Source organism: Oncorhynchus kisutch, linkage group LG1, assembly GCF_002021735.2.
Source record: "Oncorhynchus kisutch isolate 150728-3 linkage group LG1, Okis_V2, whole genome shotgun sequence".
NCBI lineage: Eukaryota > Metazoa > Chordata > Actinopteri > Salmoniformes > Salmonidae > Oncorhynchus > Oncorhynchus kisutch.
Genome location: NC_034174.2, coordinates 7,215,671 through 7,233,645, shown reverse-complemented (window position 1 = coordinate 7,233,645; position 17,975 = coordinate 7,215,671). Strand labels below are relative to the sequence as shown.

General features: G+C 44.8%; 1 protein-coding gene across 1 annotated transcript in view; it reads right to left on the bottom strand.

The window, feature by feature from the left end:
- The window catches only part of LOC116375835 (glutamate receptor-interacting protein 2-like), a 179,098-nt gene that overhangs the window by 118,810 nt on the left and 42,313 nt on the right, over nucleotides 1-17,975 (bottom strand). The window contains exons 2-6 of the mRNA XM_031833741.1: nucleotides 12,857-13,956; nucleotides 11,951-12,086; nucleotides 8,320-8,465; nucleotides 5,732-5,818; nucleotides 2,742-2,817 (exon numbers count right to left, since the gene is read on the bottom strand). Of these exons, the coding sequence (XP_031689601.1) occupies nucleotides 2,742-2,817; nucleotides 5,732-5,818; nucleotides 8,320-8,465; nucleotides 11,951-12,086; nucleotides 12,857-13,956 (1,545 nt within the window). The remainder of the gene's footprint in view (nucleotides 1-2,741; nucleotides 2,818-5,731; nucleotides 5,819-8,319; nucleotides 8,466-11,950; nucleotides 12,087-12,856; nucleotides 13,957-17,975) is intronic.

The following is a 17,975-nucleotide window of genomic DNA, read 5'->3' as shown; positions in this document are numbered from 1 at the left end:
GAGAGAGAGAGAGAGAGAGAGAGAGAGAGAGAGAGAGAGAGAGAGAGAGAGAGAGAGAGAGAGAGAGAGAGAGAGAGAGAGAGCAAAGGACAGAGGGAAGGAGAGATGGAGGGAGGGAGAAGCATGGCATATTCTCTTCCACTTTCTGCATCCTGTCACATTGTATTTAAGGGACTTCCTCTCCAAAAATGTTCTGTAACTAAATTCTTGGACTATCATACAAATGCCAAAGTGGTACACTGAATAAATCCAGTTTCATTATGGCAGACTGCACCCTCTGATCTCCTTTCTCTCCTTCTACCTCTCCTCTCCTTCTGTCTCCTCTCCTCTCTCCTTCTACCTCTCCTCTCTCCTTCTAGCTCTCCTCTCCTTCTGTCTCCTCTCCTCTCTCCTTCTGCATCTCCTCTCCTCTCTCCTTCTACCTCTCCTCTCCTTCTGTCTCCTCTCCTCTCCTTTCTCATTCTGCTTCTCCTCTCTTTCTCCTTTCTCTCCTTCTACCTCTCCTCTCTTCTCTCCTCTTTCTCCTTCTACCTCTCCTCTCTTTCTCCTTCTACCTCTCCTCTCTTTCTCTCCTACCTCTCCTCTCTTCTCTCCTCTTTCTCCTTCTACCTCTCCTATCTCCTACCTCTCCTCTCTTTCTCCTTCTACCTCTCCTCCCTTTCCTCTCCTCTCTCTCTAATATCCTCCTCTCTCTCTCTCCTACCCCTCCTCTCTCTCTCCTCCTACCCCTCCTCCCCTCTCTCCTTCTACCCCTTCCTCTCCTCTCTCTCCTTCTACCCCTTCCTCTCCTCTCTCTCTCCTTCTACCCCTTCCTCTCCTCTCTATCTCCTTCTACCCCTTCCTCTCCTCTCTCTCTCCTTCTACCCCTTCCTCTCCTCTCTCTCTCCTTCTACCCCTTCCTCTCCTCTCTCTCTCCTTCTACCCCTTCCTCTCCTCTCTCTCTCCTTCTACCCACTCCTCTCTCTCTCCTTCTAACCCTTCCTCTCCTCTCTCTCTCCTTCTACCCACTCCTCTCTCTCTCCTTCTAACCCTTCCTCTACTCTCTCTCTCCTTCTACCTACTCCTCTCTCTCTCCTTCTAACCCTTCCTCCTCTCTCTCTCTCCTTCTACCCCTTCCTCTCCTCTCTCTCTCCTTCTACCCACCCTCTCTCTCTCCTACCCCTTCCTCTCCTCTTTCTCTCCTCCTACCTCTACCTTTCCTCTGTCTACTCGATCCCTCGCTCTCTATCTCTCACACACTCTCTCACTTCAGCGTCGGCTGAAATTTCTCATCCCTCGTATTTTACATGTGGGTGTGAAGAGTGAAAACATATTCATATGTAACTAGCACCAGCCGACATATTCAGGAGACATATTCATTTTCAATATCCCTCTCAGCCAAACCCACACAGAAAAATGTAACACAGGACCTGTCTCAAATGACACCAGTAGTGCACTACATATGCACCCTACATAGCAGTGCACTATAACATATAGTACCAGTCAAGGTTTAGAACAGCTACTCATTCAAGGGTTTTTCTTTATTTTTTAAACTATTTTCTTCATTGTAGAATAATAGTGAAGACATATATTCCATATGTGTTACTTCATAGTTTTGATGTCTTCACTATTGTACTACATATATGTAGAAAATAGTACAAATAAAGAATAAAGAAATGAGTAGGTGTACTGTAGCTCTAGCTGACCCTGTGCTCCTCTGTGCTCTAGCTGACCCTGTGTTCTAGCTGACCCTGTGCTCCTCTGTGCTCTAGCTGACCCTGTGTTCTAGCTGACCCTGTGCTCCTCTGTGCTCTAGCTGACCCTGTGCTCCAGCTGACCCTGTGCTCCAGCTGACCCTGTGCTCTAGCTGACCCTGTGCTCCAGCTGACCCTGTGCTCCTCTGTGCTCTAGCTGACCCTGTGCTCTAGCTGACCCTGTGCTCCTCTGTGCTCTAGCTGACCCTGTGTTCTAGCTGACCCTGTGCTCCTCTGTGCTCTAGCTGACCCTGTGTTCTAGCTGACCCTGTGCTCCTCTGTGCTCTAGCTGACCCTGTGCTCCAGCTGACCCTGTGCTCTAGCTGACCCTGTGCTCCTCTGTGCTCTAGCTGACCCTGTGTTCTAGCTGACCCTGTGCTCTAGCTGACCCTGTGCTCTAGCTGACCCTGTGCTCTAGCTGACCCTGTGCTCTAGCTGACCCTGTGCTCTAGCTGACCCTGTGCTCTAGCTGACCCTGTGCTCTAGCTGACCCTGTGCTCCTCTGTGCTCTAGCGGACCCTGTGCTCTAGCTGACCCTGTGCTCCTCTGTGCTCTAGCTGCCCCCGTGCTCCTCTGTGCTCTAGCTGACCCTGTGCTCTAGCTGACCCTGTGTTCTAGCTGACCCTGTGTTCTAGCTGACCCTGTGCTCTAGCTGACCGTGTGCTCTAGCTGACCCTGTGCTCTAGCTGACCCTGTGCTCCTCTGTGCTCTAGCTGACCCTGTGCTCTAGCTGACCCTGTGCTCTAGCTGACCCTGTGTTCTAGCTGACCCTGTGTTCTAGCTGACCCTGTGCTCCTCTGTGCTCTAGCTGACCCTGTGCTCCTCTGTGCTCTAGCTGACCCTGTGCTCTAGCTGACCCTGTGCTCTAGCTGACCCTGTGCTCCTCTGTGCTCTAGCTGACCCTGTGCTCCAGCTGACCCTGTGCTCTAGCTGACCCTGTGCTCCAGCTGACCCCATGCTGACCCTGTGCTCCTGGGGAATAAGGTGTCACACCATGATCCACATCACCTGTCTGCAGGACCTCCTGGTCTGACGTATGTCACCACTAGGGGGCGAGATTTGTTCCAGTCTTCGTGTGAGCCCCCTGAAACATCACATCAAACACATTAAACGCCTGAGGAAATGGTTTGGTTATACAGTATGACATCACTTTTAATAGGGCATCTGCCTGACCAAACATCAATTTGGTCCCGTGTGGCCCAGTTGGTAGAGCATGGTGCTTGCAACGCTAAGGATCGTGGGTTCGAATCCCACTGAGGGCCACCCATAGGACTGTAAGTTGGAGAAAGCGTCAGCTAAACAGCATTGCTTATATTATATACAGTATATTAATTTGCATCAAAACTATTGTGTAATAAAAGTATGCATTGAAGAATCTCAAGAATATTTCACTCATCTTTTATGCCATCCACAGTTAAAACAAGTCTGCCATGCTAACTGTGCTGTAAACGTTGGATTGATTTCCCTACAGCCTAAATTACTTTGTCTTTTATTGATCTGTGGATGGCGTTGTTAAGAAATTAGCATTTCCAATCGGTGGACTGCTGAGGCTATCTGAAATTCATTTAGAGTGTTCTTCCTTTATGGGTCAGCTGTGAAACACAATCAACCTGTAGTGGAAACGGGCGGGTGCCAGGTTTGTCTGTGTAATGCAGGGGTGTCAAACTCATTCCGCGGAGTGCCGAGTGTCTGCGGGTTTTTAGATTTTTCCCCATTCAATTAAGACCTAGACAACCAGATGACGGGAGTTCCTTACTAATTAGTGACCTTTAATCCATCAATCAAGTACGGTGGAGCGAAAACCTGCAGACACTCGGCCCTCCGTGGAATGAGTTTGACACATGTTGTGAAATGAATGTATAGTGTGCATCCCAAATGGCACCCTATTCCCTTCATAGTGCACTACTTTAGACCAGAGTCCATAGGGAATAGGGTGCACTACGTTTGACCAGAGCCCATAGGGAATAGGGTGCACTACTTTAGACCAGAGTCCATAGGGAATAGGGTGCACTACGTTTGACCAGAGCCCATAGGGAATAGGGTGCACTACTTTAGACCAGAGTCCATAGGGAATAGGGTGCACTACGTATGACCAGAGCCCATAGGGAATAGGGTGCACTACTTTAGACCAGAGTCCATAGGGAATAGGGTGCACTACGTTTGACCAGAGCCCATAGGGAATAGGGTGCACTACGTTTGACCAGAGTCCATAGGGAATAGGGTGCACTACGTTTGACCAGAGTCCATAGGGAATAGGGTGCACTACGTTTGACCAGAGCCCATAGGGAATAGGGTGCACTACGTTTGACCAGAGCCCATAGGGAATAGGGTGCACTACGTTTGACCAGAGCCCATAGGGAATAGGGTGCACTACGTTTGACCAGAGCCCATAGGGAATAGGGTGCACTACGTTTGACCAGAGCCCAGAGTGTAGTATGCATAGTGTAGTATACATAGTGTAGTATACATAGTGTAGTATGCATAGTGTAGTATGCATAGTGTAGTATACATAGTGTAGTATGCATAGTGTAGTATGCATAGTGTAGTATGCATAGTGTAGTATACATAGTGTAGTATGCATAGTGTAGTATGCATAGTGTAGTATACATAGTGTAGTATGCATAGTGTAGTATAGATAGTGTAGTATACATAGTTTAGTATACATAGTGTAGTATACATAGTGTAGTATGCATAGTGTAGTATACATAGTGTAGTATACATAGTGTAGTATACATAGTGTAGTATACATAGTGTAGTATAGATAGTGTAGTATACAGTGCCTTGCGAAAGTATTCGGCCCCCTTGAACTTTGCGACCTTTTGCCACATTTCAGGCTTCAAACATAAAGATCTGAGACTCTCACAGTGCAGGTGCATTTATACGGAGACTTGATTACACACAGGTGGATTGTATTTATCATCATTAGTCATTTAGGTCAACATTGGATCATTCAGAGATCCTCACTGAACTTCTGGAGAGAGTTTGCTGCACTGAAATGAAAGGGGCTGAATAATTTTGCACGCCCAATTTTTCAGTTTTTGTTTGTTAAAAAAGTTTGAAATATCCAATAAATGTCGTTCCACTTCATGATTGTGTCCCACTTGTTGTTGATTCTTCACAAAAAAATACAGTTTTATATCTTTATGTTTGAAGCCTGAAATGTGGCAAAAGGTCGCAAAGTTCAAGGGGGGCGAATACTTTCGCAAGGCACTGTACATTGTGTAGTATACATAGTGTAGTATACATAGTGTAGTATACATAGTGTAGTATGCATAGTGTAGTATACATAGTGTAGTATGCATAGTGTAGTATGCATAGTGTAGTATGCATAGTGTAGTATGCATAGTGTAGTATACATAGTGTAGTATACATAGTGTAGTATACATAGTGTAGTATGCATAGTGTAGCATACATAGTGTAGTATACATAGTGTAGTATGCATAGTGTAGTATACATAGTGTAGTATACATAGTGTAGTATAGATAGTGTAGTATACATAGTGTAGTATACATAGTGTAGTATGCATAGTGTAGTATGCATAGTGTAGTATGCATAGTGTAGTATACATAGTGGAGTATGTATAGTGTAGTATACATAGTGTAGTATGCATAGTGTATTATGCATAGTGTAGTATACATAGTGTAGTATACATAGTGTAGTATGCATAGTGTAGTATACATAGTGTAGTATGCATAGTGTAGTATGCATAGTGTAGTATGCATAGTGCAGTATGCATAGTGTAGTATACATAGTGTAGTATGCATAGTGTAGTATGCATAGTGTAGTATACATAGTGTAGTATGCATAGTGTAGTATGCATAGTGTAGTATGCATAGTGTAGTATACATAGTGTAGTATACATAGTGTAGTATACATAGTGTAGTATACATAGTGTAGTATGCATAGTATAGTATACATAGTGTAGTATACATAGTGTAGTATACATAGTGTAGTATACATAGTGTAGTATGCATAGTGTAGTATACATAGTGTAGTACCTCTCATGACGAAGCCGAAGCTGGTCCCTTCTTTGTGCAAACATATCTCCATTGTCTTGGAAATCACACCTGAGGTACTGTCTGGTGCTGGGGGAGAAAGACAGAGAGAGACAGAGAGAGAGCGAGAGAGACAGAGAGACAGAGAGAGACAGAGAGACAGCGAGAGAGACAGCGAGAGAGACAGAGAGACAGCGAGAGAGAGAGAGAGAGAGAGAGAGAGAGAGAGAGACAGCGAGAGAGACAGAGAGACAGCGAGAGAGAAAGAGAGAGAGAGAGACCGCGAGAGAGACAGCGAGAGAGAGAGAGAGACAGAAAGAGACAGAGAGAGACAGAGAGACAGAGAAAGACAGAGAGAGAGAGAGAGAGAGAGACAGAGAGAGAGGCAGAGAGACAGAGAGACAGAGAGAGAGGCAGAGAGACAGAGAGACAGAGAGAGACAGAGAGAGACAGAGAGAGAGAGAGGCAGAGAGACAGCGAGAGACAGAGAGACAGAGAGAGACAGAGAGACAGAGAGAGACAGAGAGACAGAGAGAGACAGAGAGACAGAGAGAGACAGAGAGAGACAGAGAGACAGAGAGAGACAGAGAGAGACAGAGAGAGACAGAGAGACAGAGAGACAGAGAGAGACAGAGAGACAGAGAGAGACAGAGAGACAGAGAGGCTTATGAATGATGTCACCACCACTAAATCACAGGTTTTACTGGGCTCACTACCAGGAACCAGCGGACAGCAAAGATAAATAGACAGATTCATTATTAGAAATCGGAAAGGTCAGGCAGAATCGGATAGGCTTGTAAAATTCAAGTGTCTGTTTTACTAGAATGGAAGGTCAGGGAACACACAGACCTCTTACTGGCAACCCTAATGTCAGACTGGCAGACCACGTGACCTGAGCAGGTAAAACTCTAGGCAGTAGCTGATAACTGGGACCTGTAGTATTTCCATGAGTAGGTCATGTGGTTGAGAAAACTCATATTACAGCCAAGTTCCAGATTGACCCCTGGTCCCTGCTCCCCTGGGCACTCCTATAGACCTGAGTTTAGATATCAGTAGTATTAGTAGAGTGGTAAAAGTGAATCTGGAAACACTTATCTCCCTCATTAGCTTTAAGCACCAACTGTCAGAGCAGCTCACAGATTACTGCACCTGTACATAGCCCATCTATAATTTAGCCCAAACAACTACCTCTTTCCCAACTGTATTTATTTATTTTATTTATTTATTTATTTTGCTCCTTTGCACCCCATTATTTTTATTTCTACTTTGCACATTCTTCCACTGCAAATCTACCATTCCAGTGTTTTACTTGCTATATTGTATTTACTTTGCCACCATGGCCTTGTTTTGCCTTTAACTCCCTTATCTCACCTCATTGGCTCACATCGTATATAGACTTGTTTATACTGTATTATTGACTGTATGTTTGTTTTACTCCATGTGTAACTCTGTGTCGTTGTATCTGTCGAACTGCTTTGCTTTATCTTGGCCAGGTCGCAATTGTAAAGGAGAACTCAACTAGCCTACCTGGTTAAATAAAGGTGTTCTCAACTAGCCTACCTGGTTAAATAAAGGTGTTCTCAACTAGCCTACCTGGTTAAATAAAGGTGTTCTCAACTAGCCTACCTGGTTAAATAAAGGTGTTCTCAACTAGCCTACCTGGTTAAATAAAGGTGTTCTCAACTAGCCTACCTGGTTAAATAAAGGTGTTCTCAACTAGCCTACCTGGTTAAATAAAGGTGTTCTCAACTAGCCTACCTGGTTAAATAAAGGTGTTCTCAACTAGCCTACCTGGTTAAATAAAGGTGTTCTCAACTAGCCTACCTGGTTAAATAAAGGTGTTCTCAACTAGCCTACCTGGTTAAATAAAGGTGTTCTCAACTAGCCTACCTGGTTAAATAAAGGTGTTCTCAACTAGCCTACCTGGTTAAATAAAGGTGTTCTCAACTAGCCTACCTGGTTAAATAAAGGTGTTCTCAACTAGCCTACCTGGTTAAATAAAGGTGTTCTCAACTAGCCTACCTGGTTAAATAAAGGTGTTCTCAACTAGCCTACCTGGTTAAATAAAGGTGTTCTCAACTAGCCTACCTGGTTAAATAAAGGTGTTCTCAACTAGCCTACCTGGTTAAATAAAGGTGTTCTCAACTAGCCTACCTGGTTAAATAAAGGTGTTCTCAACTAGCCTACCTGGTTAAATAAAGGTGTTCTCAACTAGCCTACCTGGTTAAATAAAGGTGTTCTCAACTAGCCTACCTGGTTAAATAAAGGTGTTCTCAACTAGCCTACCTGGTTAAATAAAGGTGTTCTCAACTAGCCTACCTGGTTAAATAAAGGTGAAATAAATCAATAAAAATAAAAAAGCTTGGCCTTTGATAGGTTGGATTTCAACATATTTGTATTCTTCTTCCTGGATCTGCTGTTTGGGGTTTTAGGCTGGGTTTCTGTACAGCACTTTGAGATATCAGCTGATGTATGAAGGGCTATATAAAATCAATTTGATTTGATTAGACATTTTATCTACAGAGGTGCCTAGCAGGTATAGGTGTTTGAATTCAGACTACAACCCAAGAACAATAGTCAGCCCCTCCTACCTGATGGGGGTAGTTCGTACTCCACTTCCAAGACAACTCGTTCTCCCACGTTCTTCAACAGACTGATGATCTCTTCGTGTCTCAGCTTAGTCAGGTTGATACCATTCACTGACTTAATGTAGTCGCCCACATTCAACTGATCACTCCTAGGACAGGAACATATAGACATATAGTACATAAAACATCAATTATCTAATATGATTGTCATCATTTTAGATCAGCTTGGTCAGGTTGATGCCATTGACTGATTTGATGCAGTCACCAACGTTTAGCGGATCACTCATTAGCCAGGACCAGAGAAACAACATTATCTAGTTGATCACTCATTAGCCAGGACCAGAGATACAACATTATCTAGCTGATCACTCATTAGACAGGACCAGAGATACAACATTATCTAGCTGATCACTCATTAGACAGGACCAGAGATACAACATTATCTAGCTGATCACTCATTAGACAGGACCAGAGATACAACATTATCTAGCTGATCACTCATTAGACAGGACCATATTGTAGATACATCATTATCTAGCTGATCACTCCTTAGACAGGACCAGAGATACAACGTTATCTAGCTGATCACTCATTAGACAGGACCATACTGTAGATACAACATTATCTAGTTGATCACTCATTAGACAGGACCAGAGATACAACGTTATCTAGCTGATCACTCATTAGACAGGACCATACTGTAGATACAACATTATCTAGTTGATCACTCATTAGACAGGACCATACTGTAGATAGAACATTATCTAGCTGATCACTCATTAGACAGGACCATACTGTAGATACAACATTATCTAGCTGATCACTCATTAGACAGGACCAGAGATACAACATTATCTCGCTGATAATAATATATATCCCAACTTTCATTAAACCTACAGGTTTCAGGATCCACGACAGATGAATAGCATGACGTTGGTTAGAATCTACTCTCCAAAAAAACAGAATTAGAAATCAACACTTTCCTAATCGATAACAATAAAACTCTATAGTTTGGCAACTAGTTTTGGGAGAAAACGAATTTCAGGACAAAAAATCTATTCCATCTATTCTACAACAATAACGTTCTGGTTCCGAGTTCCACACAGACAAACAGACCAGACAGAGTTGATCGATAAGTTATTCGTTGGTTGTGATTACCAGACAGAGTTGATCGATAAGTTATTCGTTGGTTGTGATTACCAGGTAGATAACTTGTGGTTTGACGTATTCAAGGCGGACTCTACAGGAAAAATAGTTTTTGTTGCTGCGTTTCTTATAGTAGGATTGTGAGGTAGAGAGTTTGAGAAAGGAGAGAGTTTGTCAACAAGTAAAGAGAATGTCAATCAAATATCCCATGTTACAAAAAGCCTAGCCCTCTACCACAGTACGACTGTGATGAACAATAAATTACATTTAGTTGGAAATATTGATCTATCTACTGTATATATATTAACAATATGATGTTGCTAGTTACTTAAACGTTCTAAATGAAATCAGAAAGCAAGCTCCTGTCTTCACATACACCCACTAGATTAAACGGCTTCTCATACACCCACTGGATTAAATTACTTCTCATACACCCACTAGATTAAAGGACTCCTCATACACCCAATAGATTAAAGGACTTCTCATACACCCACTAGATTAAAGGACTTCTCATACACCCACTAGATTAAACGGCTTCTCATACACCCACTGGATTAAAGTATTTCTCATACACCCACTAGATTAAAGTACTTTTCATACACCCACTAGGTTAACGAACTTCTCATACGCCCACTAGGTTAACCGATTTCTCATACACCCAGTAGATTAAAGGACTCCTCATACACCCAGTAGATTAAAGGACTCCTCATACACCCAATAGATTAAAGGACACCTCATACACCCACTAGATTAAAGTACTTTTCATACACCCACTAGATTAAAGGACTCCTCATACACCCACTAGATTAAAGGACTCCACATACACCCACTAGATTAAAGGACGTCACATACACCCAGTAGATTAAAGGACTTCTCATACACCCACTAGATTAAAGTACTTTTCATACACCCACTAGGTTAAAGGACGTCTCATACACCCACTAGATTAAAGGACTTCTCATACACCCACTAGATTAACCGACTTCTCATACACCCACTAGATTAAAGGACTTCTCATACACCCACTAGATTAAAGGACTCCTCATACACCCACTAGATTAAATGACTTTTCATTCACCCACTAGATTAAAGAACTTCTCATACACCCACTAGATTAAAGGACGTCTCATACACCCACTAGATTAAAGGACTCCTCATACACCCACTAGATTAAAGGACTTCTCATACACCACCTAGGTTAACCGACTTCTCATACACCCACTAGATTAAAGGACTTCTCATACACCCACTAGATTAAAGGACTCCTCATACACCCACTAGATTAAAGGACTTCTCATACACCCACTAGGTTAAACGACTTCTCATACACCCACTAGATTAAAGGACTTTTCATATACCCACTAGATTAAAGGACTCCTCATACACCCACTAGATTAAAGGACTTCTCATACACCCACTAGGTTAACCGACTTCTCATACACCCACTAGATTAAAGGACTTTTCATACACCCACTAGATTGAAGGACTCCTCATACACCCACTAGATTAAAGGACTTCTCATACCCAGTAGATTAAAGGATTCCTCATACACCCACTAGATTAAAGGACTCCTCATACACCCACTAGATTAAAGGACTTCTCATACACCCACTAGATTAAAGGACTTCTCATACACCCACTAGATTAAAGGACTTCTCATCCACCCACTAGATTAAAGGACTTCTCATACACCCACTAGATTAAAGGACTCCTCATACCCACTAGATTAAATGACTTCTCATACACCCACTAGAGAAGACAGTGATGACAGATACACATGCTGACAGATCAACAATGCCAACAGGCTATGATGTTGCAATCTAGGATTCTCAACCTTTAGTGTCTTCCCACAGTCACCGTGAAGCACCATACGCCTGAACAGCGACACTACTCACACAATGAATACTGCTTTATTCTTTGGTACATTGCTCATTTAGCTGATATTGTATCTTCATTAAAATATGCCAGTCATGAGATTAATTCAGATTTTAACATGTCCCACTTTCTTTACTCAGAGTAAATCCGCTTTGGATAAAATTCACTTTCTACATAAATTGTCAAGCTAAGGCTCAAGCACAGACAGTTGGCTTGCAGAGCATTTCAACTGTAAGTTTCATCTGGGGAGGGTGGGGAAAGCCTGGGGGAGGGGGAAGACTTCTTCTAAAAGCCAGACAGGTCCGTCAGTAGATTTACACATAATGACAAATTATAATGACAAAAGACTACGTGCCTATTTTTAGCATCGTCTTCCTAGTCGTTAAACAATCCTGTGGAAATCTGCCTCTAGTGAAATGAAACGTCAGGTGGTTGTTTCTACATCAGGGCCTGATTAGCTGATACAACATGGCTGCATCTGTGTCTGTGACTGGGGGACTGAGGGGATGGAGGTTCAGGCGTAAGTCAAGGAAGATGTCCTGTGTGCACATTCAGTAAAAAAAAGTGAACGAAAACTGTAAAAAACAAAACCAAAAAAACATGTAGATCTCACCTGGCAGCCAGTCCTCCTGGTCGTAGGTTGGAGACGCGGGGCTTTCCGTCCTTGTCTGTTCCTCCAGAGATGGTGAGGCCCAAGGTGCTGCCTTCCTTCTTAATCAGCTCCACTGTCGTCACGCCCCGCAGATCTTCTACCCCAAACACAAACACAAGAACAAACAAACACAGAGTCAATAGACAGTATACATTATATAGTAACCAAGCCTTCACAGCCAGAAGAACACATAGAAACACAGTCAATAGACAGTATACATTATATAGTAACCAAGCCTTCACAGCCAGAAGAACACACAGAAACACAGTGAATAGACAGTATACATTATATAGTAACCAAGCCTTCACAGCCAGAAGAACACATAGAAACACAGTGAATAGACAGTATACATTATATAGTAACCAAGCCTTCACAGCCAGAAGAACACACAGAAACACAGTGAATAGACAGTATACATTATATAGTAACCAAGCCTTCACAGCCAGAAGAACACACAGAAACAGTATACATTGTACATTGCCTTTGAAAAGTATTTTAAATGTTAAAAAATACCTTTACATAAGTAAGTATTCAGACTCTTTGCTATGAGACTCAAAATTGAGCTCAGGTGCATCATGTTTCCATTGATTATCCATGAGATGTTTCTACAACTTGATTGGAGGCCACCTGTGGTAAATACAATTGATTGGACATGATTTGGAAAGGCACACAGCTGTCTATATAAGGTCCCACAGTTGACAGTGCATGTCAGAGCAAAAACCAAGCCTTTGTAATGTGGGGTGGAGCAGGTGAACCCAAGTGAAGTCTCAGATGAGGAGACAGGGATAAGGTACTCAAGGTGTTTATTGAAAAGCGGGGGGTAGATGGGGTGCAGGCCAGGGGAAGCTCGGGCAGGTAGCAGGGAACCAGGGACTGAGGCTACGACCAGGGCAAAGGGAGTAGGGGCAGGTAGCAGGGAACCAGGGACTGAGGCTGCGACCAGGGCAAGGGGAGTAGGGGCAGGTAGCAGAGAACCAGGGACTGAGGCTGCGACCAGGGCAAAGGGAGTAGGGGCAGGTAGCAGGGAACCAGGGACTGAGGCTGCGACCAGGGCAAAGGGAGTAGGGGCAGGTAGCAGGGAACCAGGGACTGAGGCTGCGACCAGGGCAAGGGGAGTAGGGGCAGGTAGCAGGGAACCAGGGACTGAGGCTGCGACCAGGGCAAGGGGAGTAGGGGCAGGTAGCAGGGAACCAGGGACTGAGGCTGCGACCAGGGCAAGGGGAGTAGGGGCAGGTAGCAGGGAACCAGGGACTGAGGCTGCGACCAGGGCAAGGGGAGTAGGGGCAGGTAGCAGGGAACCAGGGACTGAGGCTGCGACCAGGGCAAGGGGAGTAGGGGCAGGTAGCAGGGAACCAGGGACTGAGGCTGCGACCAGGGCAAGGGGAGTAGGGGCAGGTAGCAGGGAACCAGGGACTGAGGCTGCGACCAGGGCAAGGGGAGTAGGGGCAGGTAGCAGGGAACCAGGGACTGAGGCTGTGACCAGGGCAAGGGGAGTAGGGGCAGGTAGCAGGGAACCAGGGACTGAGGCTGCGACCAGGGCAAGGGGAGTAGGGGCAGGTAGCAGGGAACCAGGGACTGAGGCTGCGACCAGGGCAAGGGGAGTAGGGGCAGGGTAGCAGGGAACCAGGGACTGAGGCTGTGACCAGGGCAAGGGGAGTAGGGGCAGGGTAGCAGGGAACCAGGGACTGAGGCTGCGACCAGGGCAAGGGGAGTAGAGGCAGGGTAGCAGGGAACCAGGGACTGAGGCTGCGACCAGGGCAAGGGGAGTAGGGGCAGGTAGCAGGGAACCAGGGACTGAGGCTGCGACCAGGGCAAGGGGAGTAGGGGCAGGGTAGCAGGGAACCAGGGACTGAGGCTGCGACCAGGGCAAGGGGAGTAGAGGCAGGGTAAGCAGGCTTGGAGCGGAATCCAAAGAAGCAGTAAAGCTGGTGTCCAGGGCTGGGAAGCAGGACTGACGAGACGAGGAACTGGAGACAGGGACCAGAGAGACAGGATAACAAGATCTATGCAGGAACAAACAGCTTGAAACACAGACTGACTGAGCAGAGGCTAGAATCTGGCAGAGTGGAAGTGGCAGGACTGAGTATTAGTAGAGGTCTTGATTATGGAACAGGTTGCAGCTAGTGGGGATCTACTCTGACTCCAGCACACCTGTCTACACACACACACACACACACGCACGCACACGCACACACACAATCAGATACACAGAGAGAGAGGGAACACTGGGGGAGTGGCGGCAGGTTAGGGAGACACAGGATGTGCAGTAGAGGGCGTGGCAGGGGCAGATGTAACACAACCATGTGAAACCAAGCCATGAGGTCAAATTAATTGTTCGTAGAGCTCCGAGACAGGATTGTGTCAAGGCAGAGATCTGGGGAAGGGTACCAAAAATGTACCAAGCATTGAAGATCCCCAAGAACACAGTGGACTCCATCATTCTTAAATTTTAAGAAGTTCGGAACCACTAAAACTCTTCCTAGAGCTGGCCGCCTGGCCAAACTGAGCAATCGGGGGAGAAGGGCCTTGGTCAGGGAGATGACCATGAACCCAATGGTCACTCTGACAGAACTCCAGAGTTCCTCTGTGGAGATGAGAACCTTCCAGAAGATTGAAATCTTTGGCCTGAATGCCAAGTATCACGTCTGAGGGAAACCTGGTACCATGCCTACAGTGAAGCAGGGTGTTGGCAGCATCATGATATGGGGATGTTTTTCAGCGGCAGGGACTGGGAGGCTAGTCATCATCAAGGCAAAGATGAACGGAGCAAAGTACCGAGAGATCTTTGATGAAAACCTGCTCCAGAGCGCTCAGGACCTCAGACTGGGGTGAAAGTTCACCTTCCAACAGATCAACGACACTAAGCACACAGCCAAGAAAACGCAGGAGTGGCTTTGGGACAAGTCTCTGAACATCTCTGGAGAGATCTGAAAATAGCTGTGCAGCGATGCTCCCCATCCAACCTGACAGAGTTAGAGAGAACCTGCAGAGAAGAATGGGAGAAACTCCCCAAATACAGGTGTGCCAAGCTTGTAGCGTCATACCCAAGAAGACTTGAGGCTGTAATCGCTGCACAAGGTGCTTCAAACAAGTACTGAGTAAAGGGTCTGAATAATTATGTAAATATGATATAATTTATTTGTATATATACATTTGCAAAAGATTCTAAACTGTTTTTGCTTTGTCATTATGGGGTACTGTGTGTAGATTGATAAGAAGAAAAAAAACATTTAATTAATTTTAGCACAAGGTTCTAACGTAACAAATTGTGGAAAAAGTCAAGGGGTCTGAATACTTTCCTAATTCACTGTATAGTCATAGCTACAGGCCTGTTATAGCAGCCAGACTGTAGTGAGAGACCGGCTCCAGGCCTGTTATAGCAGCCAGACTGAAGAGAGAGACCAGCTACAGGCCTGTTATAGCAGCCTGACTGTAGTGAGAGACCGGCTCCAGGCCAGTTATAGCAGCCTTGTGTATTGACGTGCCAAGCTGGTTTTCCCCGGGTACTATGTTTCAACCGGAGTATGTTTAATTGTTAAACATTTTTGCTTCATTGTTACTTTGTCGCGCTTTGCACTTTTGCCTTTGGCTGGAGGTTTGTTGGACACTGTTGCGTCGGTCTGTTGTTTGCTTCTGCAGAATAAAGTGTGCGTCTGATCACAACTCTCTGGTCTCCTGCACCTGACTTCTACACCAGTAGGGCACAACTCTCAGCTCTCCTGCACCTGACTTCAACACCAGTAGAGCACAACTCTCTGCTCTCCTGCACCTGACTCCTACACCAGTAGAGCACAACTCTCAGCTCTCCTGCACCTGACTTCAACACCAGTAGAGCACAACTCTCTGCTCTACTGCACCTGACTTCAACACCAGTAGGGCACAACTCTCAGCTCTCCTGCACCTGACTTCAACACCAGTAGATCACAACTCTCTGCTCTCCTGCACCTGACTTCAACACCAGTAGATCACAACTCTCTGCTCTCCTGCACCTGACTTCAACACCAGTAGGGCACAACTCTCAGCTCTCCTGCACCTGACTTCAACACCAGTAGATCACAACTCTCTGCTCTCCTGCACCTGACTTCAACACCAGTAGATCACAACTCTCTGCTCTCCTGCACCTGACTTCTACACCAGTAGAGCACAACTCTCTGCTCTCCTGCACCTGACTTCTGCACCAGTAAGTAGCGCACAGCTGTGACAAAGGGCCACCGCGCGTCCTGTGTGTAATTGTCATTTGAGCAGGTATTCCAACAGTTTCCAATGGAATATTTTTTTATATGTACACTGAACAAAAAATATAAACACAACGTGTAAAGTGTTGGCGTGCAATTGGCATGCTGACTGCAGGAATGTCCACCAGAGCTGTTGCCAGTGAAATTAATGTTCATTTTTCTACCATAAGCCACCTCCAACGTCGTTTTAGAGAATTTGGCAGTATGCCCAACCTGTCTCACAACCACGCCTGCTCAGGGATGTAAGCATTCAGTCTGTTTGACCTGAAGCATAGTCAATAAAGAGGTGAATTGGGAGCATAAACAGTGTGCGGGCCTTCCTTCACAAACATCCCAAATAATTCCACACGATGAGTCATTCCCAGAAGCTCAGACCCTCAGTGACACATCATCGTACAAAGACTGGATCAGTTAGCATCACAAACTAGGTTACAATGTTAAAGTCCAAGTTAAATACTGTTTCAATATGAGCGCAACCAAAGTGATGTGAAGGGAGCAAAGATGAATATATTGTAACCAATTAGATTTCAATCAATATAACAATTAACTTTATGTCGATTATCATCACACAATGAAGTTAATATATAATCCTAACCAATCATCCCAATGTCCAAGTGTAAATAAGAAAGTCCCAAAATCCAATCCAAGAACAAAATGTGCCATCCTCCCTGTTAATTAAATGTAAACCAGTGCAACATATTTTGGATTAATCAATCTTCAACTATTAAAGGCCACGGTAAGAGTGTTTCCCTTTGCATTTGTTATTTTGTGGGCTGGGGGGGGGATGTGAAACTGGCTGTTTATGTGTGCTTGTTAGCATATTCAACGTTTTGGTCTTAAGTGGGTTTTTTGGTCTAAAGTGTTTTTTTTTTAAAGGACAAGAAGTCTATACAAACACAGATAGAGGACAATGAATGTTGGTGCAAAGACTGTATGACAATGTCTTTGTGATTCAGGACATGTTCAGTTGTGGAAGACACCTTCCAGAGTTGCTGCTGTTAGCAGTTATTTATGCTATTCTTCAATAACACAAACTCCAAAGCAAATCGGGGGGTAGAAAAATAGGTTTATTTGAGAAGGACAAATCAAGATGTTATGCTGGGTGGTAGATGTTCAGATGTTCAATCTCCCCTGTCAGGATGCCATTTATAACCCCCCACCCTAGCCTGGGGTTGACCAATCAGAAGTCCCCTGTCCTCAGCTTTTCTCCACTGAACCAAGGAGCAGGAGACCATTTATAACCCCCCACCCTAACCTGAGGTTGACCAATCAGAAGTCCTTGCAGGACAACTTGGCCAATGGCCAAATAACAAGTATTCCACTCCAGACCAATGAAAATGTGGGCCATGTAGCACACGTCGCTCTGAGGTCAGGAGTGACATTCCACAGATTCTGAACAGATGTTGAACTGAAACCCAAGTCCTACTTATAATTCGCTATTGACCATTAGTTTTTAGTCATCTCATCCTCTGCGTTGTGTATTTATCTTCAAAATATTATTATACTGCAATGCGTCTGAGGCTACTGGCTGGGATCATAGACCTGTGTGTCCACTGTACGTTTAGTATGTTCCCACTGAAGCATTGTAAATCATCAGTGGTGTAATCATTGATTCACTTGTTCATTGTTCCCTTAGTCAATGGTCAGCATTACTGTGCAGAGAGAGACCAGCTACAACAACCTGATTAAAGAGAGAGACCAGCTACAATAACCCGACTAAAGAGAGAGAGACCAGTTACAACAACCTGACT